Consider the following 18,616-nt stretch of genomic DNA (forward strand, 5'->3'; position numbering starts at 1 on the left):
GCGCCGGGATGCGAGTCACGGCCTAAAGTGAAGTAAATAATTACAAGGGAGGAAGGGTGTCGAGACGCATGGGGAGCAGCAGGCCGTGCAGTGAATAATATGGGGAGGAGAAATGCCGGCCTGAGGCAGAGCACACGCTGAGAAGCTTGTGGGAGGGGGGCTGGGCTGCCTTTGATGTGGTAATGCGAGGCAGGCAGGCAGGCGGCTGGTGGCATTGTGCACGCGCTTTTTAGGGCTTGCGCTTGCGCAATGACCTAAAAAGCACAAGCACTTCGTGGAATCGCCAGTGGAATCGTGCTTGGTTAAACGTTGTTTAAGCCCCTATAGAGCTTCGCCAGCTGTGCGCATGTGCACAGCAGGCGAGCCCTAAAAAAGAACAAAAAATAAAAAAGGAAGAAAAACACTATTGCGGACCCAGGCGCCATATAGAGGTATAACGCACAGCATGTGAATCCAGGTAATATTAACGTTGCCAACTGGAGAGTTCTGCTGTTGGCCATGAGGCTGTTAAGAGATTCTACATTGGTTACAGGTATGAGTTGCACAGATAGTTCTGAAAGCTGTGGCAAGAGTATATAGGTCCTCATCTACAGCCAGAAGAGAAAGTTCTGCTTCTGGTGCTTTTTAGTATGTACGGGTCTCACCTGCTGCTGAGCCTGCTGGTCCTCTACGTAACGGGAATTAGCGGAGATGAGCTCTTCATCCAAACGGCTGTACCGATCTGTATATTGCTTCGGAGCCACATTTCCACCAACGAGCATCTGCCCAAATTTAGAAACAGAAACAAGAAAGAGGCAACAAATTTACAGAGAACACCATAGAAAGGTTGAGCTAAAGAAAGTAGAGAAAACAAAGAATAAAACAGGGAGGTTGTTAGAAAATTGGAATGGATGAAGAAAAATGAGAACCTGGGAGGATAGCCAGGGAGAAAAAAAGAGGGAGGTGTAAACAAAATAATACAGTAGTGCTCTTTCTGGTGGACAGTCTAACAGAAGATTCCCCACCATCCTCCTTGAGTTATGGAGAGGACTTCTGGAGTCACAAGGTAGTTTCTGGATACTGCCAAGGAGTCTTGTCAGCCTGGTTAACGTGAGGCATCCACAGTTAGCTAGAGTATCCAACAGTAATAATGCATAACCACATATTCCTCACTTTAGAGAATCAACACCAAAGTAATGCCCCCTCTAAGGAGGTGGGTCTGAGAAGTGAAGTTACACCAGGAAGTCCTGCAGCAGCAAGCAGGCTTAATGATATCTCTGTTGACTTAAGACTGGAAGTAGTTATCTGGTGAAAGTATGGAAATATTCTTATGTGGGTGCCTGGCAAATAGCCAGAACCGGAACATCACAAGCTGGGGCTCTGGCAGCGGCGTCCACCTTGGTAGAATAAGCCCAAGCCCCTCAGAAGGGATCTACTTGTGCAAAGTATAACACAGTTTGATGCAAAGGTTTATCAATCGTGATAGGTCTGTTTCTGGACCAACTTTCCCTTTTTCACATTTGCAAACCCATTAAACAGTTCATTTTCAACACAATTCTCCTAAATCCCATCAGTATAGAAACTAAGGGCATGGTGCGGATGTAACCAGTGCAGTCTCTCCATCTCTTTATATGGATGTGGTGGGAAAGAACAATAGGCAGCAAAGGTGGATGAGCGTACACGCTGCAAGACTGAAGGAAAATTCCAGAGTATCATGGCTGGATGTGACTGAACATGACCCAGGATCCTGGGGTTTCTTTTGTCATTAATTTTGAATTATGTTTGTATCTGGAGTAGTTTTGGAACACATTTTTCCTTATTACAGCCCTGACGAAGTCCTAATGGAACGAAACACGTTGGCTGATGTCCAATTCTGACTATTGTGAAGAATAATAGAAACTGAATGGACTTATTTTACTTCCTCTCTGGTGCACCCTCCACAAAGAAAATATCTTTGCTCTGGATGCCAGTGGTGCATAACTGCGGCAAGCTCCAGGGGTGTATTGCACAGAACTTTTAATATCATTGAATAGGGATTGATGTGCGGAACTTATGGTCAGCCGCTCTTTGGTGTTCTTGTATTTGTGTAAAAGTTACACCACTTTTTGAAGAAAAGATGCACAGCTCCTAAGCACAAGTTTGCCGGGGAAAGGGTAGTGAACAGAATCTAAAATAACAATACCTGTAGCTCACTGACATGAAGTGCAGAGCTGTATGAAATACCGTTTTCAGGGTCGTAAGCCTCAGACGTGCTCAAATACCAAAATTTAGTACCATACTCTACTATCAGAATGAGCTATGCTTGGTCCCGACTGACATTTTTCTTTTAGTACCCATGGTATCAAAGTCGTACAAAGAGGCAATGACCCACCAAAGGTGGAACACATGCCCCAAGGCCCCTTGAGAGGGAAACTACAATGTGCAAAATGTAGGACTCTGAGCATTTTTGGAGGTGGCCTAAAAGGTATACCAGTGGTGCACCTGTCTCTGCAAAGACGCCTTGCACCATCTTTGGAAGCAGTTGCCACTTGTGGTCTGCAAGATGACACTTGCTGAGTTCATCTGGCCTGATGCTCCAACGCAGGCCACAAACTTCTATTGTCCACCTTGTCCAGGAAACCTCCCCAGCTGAAATGTGATTCAGCCATCCCTAACATGACTTCCAGTGAGGTTTTGGAGTGCAGTCTGCCGTGGGCCAGGTTGGGGTCCATCATCTACCACTGGAGCTATCAAGCCATCACGTCGAGCACACATATCTTGTCGGATAGGTTTCCCAGATGTTGGGACTATTGCACATTTAGGTTCCATTATAAAGCCTGCATGTGCCACACAGTACAGGTTACAAGAAGAATACAAGACTCACTGTAGAGATGGTAACGTTCTCACACAGATGTGCCCAATATGGTGCAGACAAAGGGTACCCTTGGAGAATGAAGAGGGGACTTGGACTTGTTAAAGGGAGCACTTAAAGATGGAAAACAAGAACATTATTATCTGCAGGTGTCAGAAAGTAGCTTGAGACAAGCTCACCTTTATCAGCCAGTCAGCGAGGTACCGGAATGCATGTACCACCAGGTGGCAGCCACTGACATGGCCTTCATAAAGAACAGAGGGGCTGATGAACAATTAAAGGCACAGGATGGATAACTCGAAGTTGTCTAATACTACGACAAAGTGAAATTACTTCCTGTGGGACTACATGTCTAGTACATGAATTGACTCGTCCTGTAATTTCAGAAGCATCATGCAATACTTGGGGTTCTGTTACGTTGGCTTAAATATTACATAACATGATGGATATTATATTCAAATGGCAACCCGAGGGACTCCACAGAGGCTAGTACGCTTGTAGAGCAATAGGAGACCTCTATGCTCCACTGGTGATGGACAGTGAATCAGCCAATGAAGTAGTCAACTACTCCTCAATATCGGCCATTCGAATTGAGTGAGCTTGAAGAAGTAATACGCAATGCATAGCTGATATAATAGTCTGAGTTTGGCTGAAGAGCTGTGGCGCGCCAGATGGCTCGTGTAAACAGTCCTGAATTTGTAACTGAAAATGCAAATGAAGATGATTTTTTTAAAGAGTGCAATACTCGTGGTTCAAGGCCAGCTTAAACTGCACCAATTATGATCTCGAACTTATTTGTCTGAGTTCTAAGATCGGTGCCAAGTCCCAGTTCTTCTCGAGGACCAGGAAGTAACAAGTGAGGGACCATTCCTTGCTCTGCTTTGGAAACAAGGTTGTAAGTCCCCTTGGCGAACAACATTCACGCTTTGTTGGAAAGCATTCTAGTGTGGTACATCTGGGTGGAAATAGGGAAAGTGAGGAAAGGGCTTCCAGAAAGGGAAGGGCATGAGCCACATGGAAAAACTGGAAAACCTGGGATTCCAAAGCGATGGAGTGCCTGTGGTGCAGGCAGCCCTATATGCCTATCTGAGGGTAAGCTAAAGAGATTTGGAAGAGCTGCCTAAAGAAAAAGAGGATTGATGGTGATGTCCTCAACCCGTGGCAACAGCTCAGCCACCACGAAAGGTCTGTGAGATTGCTGGATGGGTTGTGACTGCTGACACTGGTGAAAGGGGAGTAACCTTGAACGTTCCTGTGCTGTTGCCGGAACTGGTGGGCTGTGATAATCATCCCAAGGTGCAAGTTGTAGCTCTGCTACTTTTGAATCATTCTAGAGCTGCATCTGCATTTTCGCCTAAGTCTTACCCCATAAAATAGCATATGCATCAATGATGCCCGGACGTCTCTGGAAAATCTAGTGGAGCACATCTATGCCTGTTGTCCGATAGTGACAATGGTGTAAATTGCACGAGTAACTGAGTCTGTAGTCTTCAGTGCAGATGCATAATCTGCTTGGCTGCATCTTGTCCATTTTGGAGTATTTGCACAAAAGCAATACATCGGTTTCCAGGCAGGGCAGAAAACTCAATGCTGCATATGTAATATTTGCAGAGAGTGTGATTGTAGCTATTGAACAGACAGACGGCATTTAAACAACTCCGTGCAAGAATGCGAGAAGAAAACACTTTGCTGACCATTGCATCAGTTCTCTTGGAATTCCTGTCTGGATGAGCTGTAGAAAAGCAGTTAGTATTAACCTTGAAGTGGAGGCCTGTACTAGAAGACTCAATGGAGTGGGAGACAGGGTCAAAAACTTAAGGGCACAGGAGCTGGGTCTAGAATGAACAGCAATGGTGCGATTCACAGGTGGCACAAAAAATGCTTCCGCCAATGCAGACAGTCTTGTCAAAGAGAGCCTACATAAAGTCACAAGAGGTTCTAACTATAAGGCAGACATTGCAAATCCTCTGTAAGAAGATTTACCATAGTTTTCTCAGACGGAGGGGAAGTCTGAGCACTTCTGCAGCCTCCTAACTCCAACTGCGGAAGAATCACTGTCTTAAGTCGGAGGTTCCAAGGGAGAGGTATCTATGTCCCTGGCATCTTTTACATTGTGATGACAGAGTATCAGTAGAACAAGGGAATCATAAGCTGTCCAAACTCCTCATCATCATGTTAGCCAGTTGGGAGACCTTGTGCAGCATCAGAGTCTGACCCAAAAATACTCTCCATGCTCCTGAACTCTTACTACCAAGGTAGAGGAACTGAAGGGAAGCCATCCTCTACAACTGGCTGCTCCATATTCATTGCATAGCACAACCCAGGCTGAACCCTAACCACGGAAGGAACGACATTCGGGACCAGAGGTGAAACTGGATCCAGGACTGGCACTGATAGAGGAACAAACTGCAAGGCCTGAGACACACAGGTGGATGCAAAGCCCAGACCTGGAAACAGAGTGCGCCGACTTCTCCCTGGGTCAGTGGGTGTCAGCAATTTGAATGGAACCTCTATAGGGACCCTTGGGCCAGAAGGCTTTACCAGAGGGAGCCGGAACCAGTTTGAATATCTTCAGTATGGGCCCTCTGAAGACCTCGGACTTTCCGTGGAGTTGACGATGCACCAGGAAATTTGGGCCACAATGACTCCAGATAAAGCATTGGGTCCGGAAAGGAAAAGGTGGAGCGGGCATCAGGTTTCTGGCACGGCAACTGTGAGACATCTAACAAGATCATTAGCGTTTGGATATCTGAGAACCTCATGTACTTTTCCTATGCTTTTTAAACCAGTCCCTCAACTTCAGCAAACCTGACACTGGCAAGATGGATCGAACCTTTCATTTGTGCTAAGTGAAGTAGTTTGGCTTCCTACTTCCTGGTGGCTTTCTTTTGCGTTAGGGATCTTTTGTCACTCAACAATTAAGTGATGTTTGTTGACGAGGCACCTAAGGCACATGTGTGTGTGACGTAACTTACACCTGCTTCTGGCACACACAAAACAGTTTGAAATCTGACATCTTCAGTGGTCGACATCTCTATATATGTGAAAAGAAAACCTGTTCCAAAATGTCTTTGGTAAAGTACTGAAATTGATGCAAACGGAACTCCTCATTTGCAGTAAAGGGTGCGGGGCTACAATGGTAGCCCCTATATGTGGCTCTGTATCATCATGTCTGGAGGCGGGACAGAGTCACGATTGAGGTTCGAGGTGTCACCTGCCAGCTCACAGACGTTCTTGTCCACATTATTTTGGGTCCAGTCCGGCGCCTTACGAGATTTATAAGGTGATAAATCTGTGGTTAGAAGCATTCATGATAAGTATAGAAATTGAGGAATGGGAGATAAAAGTGGGACAGAGGTAGTGATAGGTGTGAGACAGCATGTGAGACAAGTAAAAACATGAATGATACAAACTATTTCTCACCTCTCTGTTTTTCCGCTCTGCGAATGCAAGAGCCGATGGGCTGGAAATGTGATCCCTCATTTCCTGAAAACATAAAAAAGGGAGAGATTTTGTGATTGAAATCACTGTTTACGCACATATCCTGGTCTGACACCACCCAAGATATGGGTGACTCTGTGCAGATACACCTGACAGACACGCAATGTATGGGTTCTGTTTTTTGCGGGCCGGTCATCTAATAAGACAGGAAACAGCAGCACACTTAACATGTCTAATTTGTGGGTCGAAAAGCACTGGAAGAAAACTGCGCGTGTCAGCAAGCATCTTTCAAAAGTTGGCCAATGCACCCAGATTTACTATGAGTGCCTTTGCTCCTCTTCTTCATCTCGACTAAACAGCCTTCTAAAGTCAGTTGTCAGGACACAACTCCCACAGTCTGGTTGAGTTGTTGATCTGCCATAGCTGCCAAGGCAAGGTCCTCAGCTTTAGGGACTACAAGAGTCCTGTCACTAACCTCTACTCCAAGTAACACACACTGTACACAAACCCAAGGCTGATGACATCAACTGACCTCGCTTACAAAGTGAAGCCATTCATTTCAGAAACCAATTTATGAATTGAGTCCAATAGCTATTACTGTATCAACTCAATGGAGGTAATGCACTACTTGCCAGCATCTGAGAGGCTCACCCAATTCCCCTGAAGAGTGTTCTGCATGCTGCGACAGCCCTCATGGAGGGTCTACAAAGGCTCGACAAAAATCACTCCAAATCTCTGATATTGTCATTAGCTTCTTCAGCCCAGCTGTAATACCTTCAATGCATGTTGCACCACCAACAAAGCACTCAGTGACACTGCTCGATGCGAACTCTACAAAATAAAGTATCTGCGAGGCTTGCTAAACGCCCTGCAAGGTGGCTGGGCAGTCAACACATTATGGATGAAGACTAAAAGCCAGGCATTTTCCTACGTCGTGAAAGTGTGGCAGCTCTTCCTAGTGGAATCTGCCACGCTCACTTCTTCCTCAGTTTGTGTAGAGCACAAGACTGTAACTCTTTAAGCAACAACTCACTGCTATTTAACCTTGTGGCAACGAACTATCGCAAGAATGATACCGCTCCTGTCCATACTCCTTGCCCAGGTCTCAATTTCCCTCCTACACTTCTTTGCTTCCACATCTTCAGCAGTTTGCCGTCCAACTCTCTCTCCCTGCCCCAGCGGTGCCTGCAGTTGCAACTGTGTACTGCATACCCTCCACCAACATACATCACTCTGTTTTGGAGCTCAATTTGAGCTACTCTGATCACACACATATACTGTGTTTTTGCACACAGTTCCAAACATGCAGGGCTTGCATGGTGGGAGGCTAAGTGTGTCTGTGTAGACCACATGTACTTGTGCTGAAGGCTGAAGAACAACAGAATGGAGAATTACTGGCCAAGTTTCTAGAAGGATTGCTCTCTGGTACAGCATGGGCTTCTGCCTGTTAATGTACAAGGCGAGACGACTGAAATGCCCAATTGTAACATGGTAGGGAAGCACATTGGGAGAGGTAGGGAAAAGGCTAACTTACCTTCACAGAATTCCGCATCTGCTCTACAAACGCCCTCCTCTCCGTCAGCTCCCCAGGCTCAATTTTGAATTTCCGCGGGTTAGACTCCACAATGCGTTCACTCATGTTAAGGACAAAGTGCTCAGTTAGGTGCATTTTGCAGACAGTAAGTGTAGAGTGAGCACTGCCTCCACCCAAAACTCAGACACAAAGCATTTGTAACAGGAAGGATGTGCATTTAGCGAGATAAAAACAAATCAGAGTGAAAAGTAGGGTCTCGAAGAGTACAGTTGAGCAAGAGGCTTTAAGAGAAACTTACAAGTGAGAAGGGCCATGGCCAGTCTAGGTCTTACATGGTTTACTTACTTCTCAACTCACTCATTTGGATGGAGTCATCCACCTTGAACCTACTTTCACACCTCCAAAATGACAAATGCCTCTCACAGACTTGGGTAGGCGACCTTGCACTGAAAAACCTTCGCCTTTTATGCTCCAAACAACTGTTCACCTTCTCTACAAACGCCAGACTTCCGCCCTCTAGAGATTCAATATGCTGATATTTAACACCACAGAGCTCAATGTAGGGCTGAAAAGTATTGCACTGGCGTTATATGGGAGGCTCTACTTGTATACACTGCACAGTATGCAAGGAGAGAACCTCAGCCATGGGGATGACCGTTTTATGAAGGACACTGCTCAACAGAGGGGATACTATTCATGCGAGGCATTGGGCTCAGTATGTAAAGCACGCATTGAAGATTATGTGCCCTGCATGAGAAGAATGATTCAGATCACAAGATGGTGCTCACAAAAAGAGACACAGCGACCAAGCAGAAGGAAATAGATCCTTGTGAAGCGAACTAAGAGGTAGCTTAGGGTGCACTGTATGTGTGAGGCATGGCTCCTTGCACAGTGAGTGCAATGTCTTTGAAATACATGGTGCTCTGGAGAATGGTCGTCATTTAAAGCTCTGTGCGCTTGAGAGTCCACTATCTTGAAGAGGTCAAGTGCCCTGAACAGAGGTGCCCTCATTATAATAAATACCATGCTTAGATAGGGGGTGCTGTTTCATGAAAGTCACAATTGCAAGCACCAGTGTTGCGGGTTCGTAACGTAGCACGTGCACGCAATACCGCTTCCCAGAGGAGCCAGTGCACAAGTAGGGGTCTCACAATGGAGCACATCTTCACAGTTGGGGAGGGTTGATGGTGAAGCACATATATAGGTGGCAAGGCCTCATAGACCCTATGACACACTCATGGGTGGTGAGAATAGCCTCTGGAGCACACGCACAATTGGTCAGGCTTCCCATACTTGCACATGGACACATGATCGTGGTATCGCAGTACAACACATGCACGTATTGACAGCAAATCCTCCAAAAAGAAGAAAAGCCATGAAGAAAAAAAAGCAATGAAGAAAAAATAAGGAACGTTAAGCAAATTGAAATTGAAATTAGGGATAAGTTATGAGTTCAACTAGAAGGCTACGACTAGCGTTCAACTGGGTGAGGTATGGGAAACGTAAAGGTTATATAGTGGTAAGGTTAATTTTTAGGGATAAGATTCATGTAAGGGTTAAGGGAAGCAAATAGGGTGTGTGTAAGGATTAAAGTGAAAGATAAAGTTAATGTTGGAGACATTTTCAACATTATAGCATCCTCGAGGGATTCTTCATATTGTAAAACGAAAAGTATGGGGTTATGGTTTCTTGAGTGTGTGGTCTTTGCTATAGCATACTTTATTTTCTCGAAGATCTGGGAGCACGTGAATAGGAAAGGAAATTTCTTAGGTCAGCATATTGTGAAGGGCTCTGAGGAGCATATCAAATTATTTTCCAGAGTTTAAGACTGGAACCTGGGTAGTACCACAAGACCTAGGGTCCACTGTTCATATTTAAGTATGTGGGTTTTCCATTTCACCTTCCCTTTGTGAACCCTCCTGTGTGAGCTACCAGCCCCTGCAGAAGAACTAAAAGTACTCTCCAGTAAGTTGGAAAGCAATGGCTCACAATATAATTTATAGCATACCAGTGATCATGAGATAAACTGTGACTTGTGACCAGTATTCTTCTCCAGGATACCAGGAGCACGTCATAACCTCAGACATGGACATCACTTCACTGTACGCATATCCTTTGCTTCCAGTGCTTTTAACTAATGGCATCACTGTTATATGGAGCTAACCTCTAGAGCTTTCAAATAGATATATATCCAACAAAGCAGGACTACAGGGATTTCCCCCCATGGAGGAGGCACTAATCAGACTAAGTTATATTCATCCCAGACACCACTGCTGGTGGCTGAAGTCAAAGATTGAAAAAGAGGGTCCCAGTAAAGTGGCAACCTGGCCGAGAAGTATTCATAGTCCTTCGCGTAAACTTTGTTTCGGGCATGAGGACCAGTTTCTACTCTCTGCTTTGAAAGGCTTTTTATAGTACGAATGATAGCAGCCCAACATCCTAGGGTAACGTCTGGTCTTTACCATCTACGTTACATGTGAACATACTGTAAAAATGTCACAGCCGTGCCATCAAAAAGCATATGGCAGAGCTTGTGGAAGGTTCCATAAAAGCATCTGCAGGGCTGCTGCTCCACTCGGATCACCAAAGGATCTAGATGTAGGTTTGGGTCCTTGGTGGGGTAGTTCACCACAAAATACCCTTCCATTCACTCACTGGATGAAACTACTCCTAGAGTGAAAAGCACCTTCAAAATAGCGACGAGTCACTATGGTAAAAGGCCTCCGAAGGTCAATTATTTCGACCAATCAAAGCAACCCCCTCCCCATAAAAGAATTAGATAATTTGATAGCCACTCACCTCATGATTAATAATGGACTCCCTTTAGAACTACAAGTAGGGTAGGTGATTCTACAAATATAGCTTCCTGGCAGCCGTCAACGGGTGCTAATTGGAGCCATACCATTCATCCCACTGGAGTAGAAGTGCCAACAATCCTTCTGTAACTACATAAATAAGGGGCAATTCTCTCACTAAATCAATTTGCAAGAATTATTTAACTACAGTGACTTCTCCTAGTATTTTACCTGAGCATGGGTCTTTTTAATACATATTTGTGAGGTTAAATGCACTGCATTTTAACAGGAGTCTAACGTCCACCCTCTTGAAAAGAACCAAGGGTCTCGCTTTAAGGCACCCAAAGCTAGGAGGGCGTTTTGGGGTATAAAAATCACCGTCAAAATCCAGAAACAGATACACTAGCACTATTGAGGACAGCTGGTCAACTGCGATAACTAATGACAGAATACAATTCAAAAGATTCCGTGACCTCCTGCACCGGTGGTCAGTGTCCCAGACGATTACATGCATTTAGGATATCAATGGTTTCTTCCAGATCCTCCAGGTCCCACTCAATGCTGCGAAGGCTGTTCCGCAGCTCGTTAGTTGTCCAGTCGAATTCCTCTTTACTGACGACATGAGTCTCCTGAAGCAACTCATACCAGCGCTGGTAAAGGCCCCTGGAAGTATTCACCGCTTTCTGCACCTCCCTGCATTAAAGAGACATAGGTGTGTTAGGCCAATCTACTAACAATTACTTTTCGACCCGAGGAGCGAAGATGGGAGAGCTGATACGTTTTCACTCAACTCTGCCATCAAATCACACTTGCTGCTGCTTTTTAAGAATTATCAACATTCACATCCTATTTGCTTACATTACACATTTTTTTTAATTGCTTACAGGGGTTTAAAAGATTCCAGTAATAAAAATAAAGTAGAACACTGAAAATACAACAACTCTAGATTCGTTTACAGAGGTCTTTGTTAAATAAGTCTTTCAATTTGCATTCAAAATGAGCACCTTTGCTTCAAAGTAGAGCAATTCACATACAATGCACACTTCTGTAAAATAAAGAATGTACCAAAATTGGTTCAAATGCAACAACAACCTCCTCTCACACCCCACCCAACTATGTAGTAGGCAATCAGACTGGACAACAATATACAAGACAACAATAACACCAAACAGAAAAACATTTATTGATCAATCTGAGACCTTTTATGTAAGTCCTTATTCGCCATATTGAAACTCTGAAAGCCTTTGACTAGAGAAAAGTCTCCGCAACAACCATACCCCTGGCACTTTTGTCACATTGTCAGGATAGGCCTGGTACGAAACACCACCATTTCTTAAGTTACCTTCTCTTTTAAACACGGTGACTTATAACATACATTTGCGTGCATGACAATGCAGGATAACATTCCCTGAATAGGCACTGTGTAGTAACCACAGAGGCAGTGGTTAATGAATAAAAGCCTTTATTCATAGAAGTACATCTTCACATGTGTACAGCAACCTCCAGCTTCATCAACCGACTCTTTCAGAGAATCTCTCAGTGATGTCATTCTATGGCATCACTGAGTTCTACAATGAAAGAATGAAATCTCCACACATCTCCCCCCTTACAAGGAATTGCAATAAAACATTAGAAATTCTACATATTAAAATTCATAACAAGAAATAATTATAATAAATAAAAAACATAATCAGTCAATAGAATTTGAAACATCAATTTTGCGTAAGTTTCTCAATAGAATTTGGGGCATCAATTTTACATAAATTACCCATGCTCCACATTTTACCATCATCAAGAGTTACTACTGATTTCATTACTTTTATTACTCTTTGTGGTCTGGAAAATTTGCTTTCACCTTTTCTCATAAATCCCATTTTCTTTACCAGTCACCAATAATGATTTTAAAATCCTTTACCACTTTTCTTCTGTCATAATCATTCTTATTCCTTTCTTGAGACCCCCAAACTCTTTCTGCAATTAGTTCTCGATCCACCCAGACCTGATCTTTCTTTTGCAACCACACAGGAGATTCTTTGGTTGCCGATTCTATTCCTTTTAAAGCCACAAAAGGAGAAACACCTGTGACAGAATGGGGAGTCACCCTGTGAGCCCAGATCATTTTGTCTAGTTCCTCTTTCCACTTTAAACCATTACTCAAAGATAATTGAATTTTATCCACTATGATGCGATTAACTCGCTCAACCAATCCATTTGTCTGTGGACTGAATAACCCCACCTTTCATGCTGGATACCCAATCCTGTAAGAAATCTTGCCATCACAGTGAAAACTAGTTGAACACCATTGTCCGTAACCAAACACTTAGGTATTCCTTCTTCCAAAAATGCATTCCTCAGAAATTCAATTACCACTTCTGACATAATATGTTCTACAGATTTCACTAAGAACCATTTACTATGGTAATCAACTAAAATGATTAAAAATCTACTCCTTACACCTAACCTATCAATTGGACCCAAAAAATCCAATGCTAATTTCTCCCAGGGTCGATTAGGCACACCTACACAACCCAGTGGTGGTTGCCGGATCACTCTACATTTGTCGCCATTACTACACGCTTGACAATCTTTTACAACCTCTACCTCCCTATCCATTTCAGGCCACCAAAAATTCTGTCTCAATCTTCTTTTACACATGCTTCTCCCTAAGTGTCCTTCGTGTACAAGTTTGACTAATTTACCTCTCAACACCCTAGGTGGAACTACACGATTACATCTCAAAACTTTATCCATTAGAATACTCAACTGATCTTTGACCTTCAAATATTTCTTCAGTTCTTCATTCAAAGTCATCACATCTTTCCAACCATCACATATGATGTCCTTGAGCTCCATGTACTCCCTATCACTACTCAAGGCTTCATTCCACTCTTCTTGTTTTAAGGCTAAATCTAAATCATTGATAATGCATGGAGATTCTACTTCAGACACCAAGGAAAAATCCTCTTCTTCTTCTTCAACTGGCATGCACGATAAGCAATCAGCTATGACATTCTTGTTGCCCCTAACAAAATCAATTGAAAAATTGTAATCCATTACAGATATTAAACATCTATGAAATTCGTGGAGTAACATTTCCTTCAAGGCCTTTTCCTCCTCTGAAAATGTGCACTAAGGGCTTGTGATCAGTCCTTAAAACGAAAGGCAATCCCCATAAATAAAACTTTAAATGATTTATCGCCCAACAGCAACCCAAAGCCTCCTTCTCAATAGCGGAGTAATATCTCTGCTCCATGCAAGCGTCGTGACGCAAACCCATTCACACTTTCTCCATCAGCTGTTCTCGGAGTCAATACAGCACCCAACCCCACATTACTAGCATCAGTCGTCAATATAGTTTTTCTTGACACATCAAAATGAGCCAAGGTAGGTGCAGTAACAAATGACGTTTTGACTTTTTCAAATGGTGCCTCACATGAAGCATTCCATTCAAGTGACACTCCTTTTTTTAATAACATTCTCATAGGTTCCACGGTACTCGAGAAGTTAGGTACAAACTTTGAACAGTACTCGGCTAGACCAAGAAATGATTTTAACAAGGCCTTATCTGATGGTTGAGGAGCATCTATATTCGCTTTTACAATACTTTTCTTTGGTCTAATACTGCCAGCAGATATCTCATGACCTAGATAATTTCCTCGCTCTTTTCTCAGTTGACATTTTTCTTTCTTTATTGTCAGCTCATGGTCGGCAATCTTTTCCAAAACTTCGCTCATTAACTCATCATGATCTTTAAAAGACTTCCCTACAATCATTATGTCGTCCTGAAAGCATAAAACGCTAGGATTGCTAATCCATTGTGCTTTGTATGCGTGGGTTCGTATCCCATCCTCATCGCCATAAAATGTAGTAACCACAGAGGCAGTGGTTAATGAATAAAAGCCTTTATTCATAGAAATACATCTTCACTAGTGTACAGCAACCTCCAGCTTCATCAACTGACTCTTTTTCAGAGAATCTCTCAGTGATGTCATTCTATGGCATCACTGAGTTCTACAATGAAAGAATGAAATCTCCACACACTACTTACATTTCCACTTCGTAGGCACACTATCACGACACCTTAAACATTCAGTATTAGGGAGAAAGTTCACTGAGCAAATCTCATTATTGTTGTTATTGTGCGGTAGGCGATTAATCTATAAAACTAGATTAAACAATTTCAACCGGACTGGAGTTTCAACATGGCAACATGGGTAACCGTGGGCGTAGCGGGGCTACGCAGAGGGCCACGGAGTTGAGAACAAACTCCTTGGAGCTCTGCTACGTCACCCGCCTCCCACCCCCCCTGTTAACAATTGATTAAAACTTTAATAAAAAGACTTTAAAGTAAATAAAAACCACTTACATTGGCTGCGGTGTCCCCGGGGCACCCTTCTCCTCTTCATCGCAGTCGCTGGGAAAACTGCGCATGCGCAGTCTCCCAGAGACGGCGATGAAGAGGAGGAGGGCTGTCCAGGGATGCTGCAGCCAAGGTAAGTGGCTTTTATTTACATCTAAAGTCTTTTTATTGAAGTTTTATTCATTTGTTAATAGGGGGATGGGAGGTAGGGGCAGGCCAACTCTGCTCCGCCGGGGTGTGTGCAGAGATTTGCTTACTTCGCGTTCGCCACGGTTAAACATGGGTGCTGTTTATTATATATACAGAACCACTTGCTTTTTTAAGGCAGAGGAACACTCAGCTGACCCTGGGAGGTCACTGCATGCCGGAATTCCAGCTCAGCGGATTCCTGTTTACCAACACAAGGGATGTCCAGCTGTACACTAATATGGACAGCCTGATGACACCCACAGGTAATGGGGAGTTAGACCACCCGGCAGGGATTTGGCAGATCACCCACACTAGTACGGCTAGGTTAGGGAGCGCTAGGTAGAAGTAAACTATACACAGTATTTATATGCCAGCATTTATTCTGTTTTAGCACAAGGGTGGAATTGTTCATCTTTTTCACTACTCTCATAATTTTAATTACATTATTCGGTTTCCTTCTGTTAATAAATGCAGCGCATATATTTTACTCAAGAATCACAATGCTTCACTAAATATTGAATCTGCAAGTTGTGTATTTCTTTGGGTGTGCATGAAAGTCCAAACGAAAGGGTTCTAGATCTGTTACGTCTATTTCCTTGAAGAGCCATAGTTGTCTTGTTCCGAGATTGCACACATATTTGTTACCCTGTAAGGTTGGGGGTGCATATGGGGCACTGTGGGCTAGCAGGATATGCTGAGGGTGTGCATGGAATCAATTTGGCACAATCCTGACGTTTATGTTGTCCAACAAACTCCCAGTATTTACTATGAAGTATAAAGTTGTACAACACTTTATAAGATGTGGAGATGGAATTGCCATCTTTCCACCATCCTAATGGCTGCCAAAAAGCTAACAAACGTTGTTTGACCCATTAGAGGACTTAAATGTTCATAGTCACTCACATTAATCATAAAAATCTTGGTGCACCTCAGTCATTTGTTTAACCCATGGCCAAGTGGAACAGAGATCATGTTAAACCATTGCATACGGTTTGTTGTGCCTAACACCCCAAACGTGGCCCTAATTTTGTCCTAAAAATCCAAATGAACTAGAATCAGTGGCAGAGTTGTTTAGAAACCATTCCCTTTAGAGATAATATATGTGCTTACAGAGAAGAGCTTAATCTTCAGTCACAGTCATTAAACCCCATCCTCATATTTTGTTTGGTATGTGGCCTTCTCAAATGTCCTATAGGGACTATTTCTACTAACATTTTTTATTAAGAAACTTGAGCTCTCCGTATCACAATGAAATATAATTGTTTCCACCACACATAGCCAATCGCTTACCATTTAATGTTATGTTAAAATAAATTTGTAAAGCGCACGTACACCGGGGAGGTTTGTTGGCGCTACTATGCTTAGAACCCAAGTCCAGATGCGCAATTAGAAGGCCTGACGAAATAGCCAGGTTTTAAGACAACCTCTAAAACTGAGGAGAGTGGTACAGAGGCGTATTTCAGAGGGAAGAGAATTCCAAAGCATGGGGGCCAGAATGGAAAACCTGGCACCACCAGTACGCTTTAATCTGAAAGAGGGGGTGGACAGAAGTAGCTTGTGTGCTGAACGAAGATTTTGCGTAGGAACATGCTTGTCGATCAAGTTGTTCACAAATTTAGGACTTTTCCCATTGAGGGACTTAAAAAATGATTCACCCAACCTTGAAGGCGCAACGCTGGATTACAGGAAGCCAATGAAGTTGCTTCAGAAGGGGAGTGGCATGAAGGTGTCTGGGTTGATGAACAAGCAAACGAGCCGCCTGGTTTTGAACCAATTGTAAACGTTTTGAAAGATAAAGGGGAATACCAAAGTAAAGTGAATTGGCATAGTCAATGTGAGACATAACCATAGCAAGAATCACATGAATCTGAGCTTCGTAGGTGAGAAACCTACAGATCTTTTTTATTTTCCTGAGTTGGAAAAAACAGGTAGAAATCACTGACCCTATCTGAGGCTTCATTGTGAGATCCTGGCTGATGATTACCCCAAGGCTCTTGGCCGAATTTGATGGAGAGGGAGGCTGGCCTAGTTCCCTGGGCCAAAAGTGAGGGCCCCAGGGATTCTTAGTAACGCATAGTAAACTATAGAATCCAAACAAAGTCTAAGGGACTCCAGCTATATCCCAATTTTGGACACTGGGAGTCACATGGTATTAATTTCAAGACTATTGGATCTGATTAATTTGTGGCAAAACTGTTTGTTTCATTGAGCAAAGGGGGGTTTCTTTCTTTTCTATGCTTTTCTGTGTGAATATGTATGGTATGATTAGACTTACTATTTAGGTTGTACCACCAGTATTTTCTCTTTAGATATATGTCATATTTTCTTGATGCACTATCGATTGTTTTAATATATTTTTATTGTATATTATGAGATGTCACAATTTGAATTGTGTTCAGAGAAATATTTTCCCTGAAATTTTAATACAATCTTTATGTCTCCGATTAAAAAGGAGTTTTTATTTGAATTTTATATAAAAGACTGTGAACGTTACACTTTAGTTGATCAGTAATTTAAGAAATACACCAATGATATGTCCTGAGTGAATATGATGTGACTAGAATAGAGTCCAGTGAGCGTTATATTCCTTGAACCAGTCCAGGGATAGCCTTCTGACTTTGATTGTCCCTAGTACCCTGTTCCCTGGAACACGTGGGGTCTTCTCTCTTCCCTTTCCATTCTTAGTAACGCCGCCAGTAAGAACTAACTCAGTCTTGTCCGGATTGAGCTTAAGGTGGTTGCTGTTCATCCACTGACTAATGAACAGCATGGTGGACTGAAAGGTGTGGACCGACTCCGGGAAGTTACTGATAGGGGAAATGAGTTGAAAGTCATCAGCGTAGTTGAATGTACAGACTTGACGCTCTTTCAGGGCTCGTCAAGATGGAGAAGGTACAGATTAAGTAACAGGGGAGAGAGAGAAGAGCCCTGAGGTTTTCCAGAAAGGAGATGATCCAGCCAAGGGCAGGTCCCGTGATTCCCCGCGTCTCCGACAGGATCAACCAGAAGATTATGGTTGACCGTGTCAAAGGCCGCGGAGAGATGAAGCAGGACAAGAGCGTGCGGGGACCCACCATCGACCTTGTCACAAAGAGTGCCTAATACTGTGAGGATCACCGCCTCAGTGGAGTGAGCCGGGCGGAACCGTGCTCGATGAGAATTAATATGCCTAGTCAACCACTACCTCTATCTAGGCCTCCACTGATTTGCATAGTCACATGAACCAATGACCTCTTAATCTGCCATTTCAATAATTTTCAGAAACTGCCTTTTCTGGAAAAAAAATCTAACCTCAGACTCTCTTGTTGCTCCTTTTTCCGTCTTGCAGACCTGTGTTGCAGCGCACATGCGCTGCTCGCTCTACGAGGCTTCTTGCAATCTAGCAGCTTTCAGAAGGGTGCTTTAAGCCCCGCCCCTCCTTCCCATTGGCTTGCGTCGTAGTTAATGCTAAACGTTGGCTTTCTATT

General features: G+C 43.4%; 1 protein-coding gene across 1 annotated transcript in view; it reads right to left on the reverse strand.

The window, feature by feature from the left end:
* STX10 (syntaxin 10) overlaps window positions 1–18,616 on the reverse strand; it is a 112,619-nt gene that overhangs the window by 57,877 nt on the left and 36,126 nt on the right. Inside the window, exons 2-5 of the mRNA XM_086961907.1 lie at window positions 11,124–11,293; window positions 7,806–7,900; window positions 6,254–6,316; window positions 645–761 (exon numbers count right to left, since the gene is read on the reverse strand). Coding sequence (XP_086818033.1) covers window positions 645–761; window positions 6,254–6,316; window positions 7,806–7,900; window positions 11,124–11,293 — 445 coding nt within the window. The remainder of the gene's footprint in view (window positions 1–644; window positions 762–6,253; window positions 6,317–7,805; window positions 7,901–11,123; window positions 11,294–18,616) is intronic.

The sequence above is a fragment of the Lissotriton vulgaris genome, chromosome 1_1 (assembly GCF_964263255.1).
Source record: "Lissotriton vulgaris chromosome 1_1, aLisVul1.2, whole genome shotgun sequence".
Lineage (NCBI taxonomy): Eukaryota > Metazoa > Chordata > Amphibia > Caudata > Salamandridae > Lissotriton > Lissotriton vulgaris.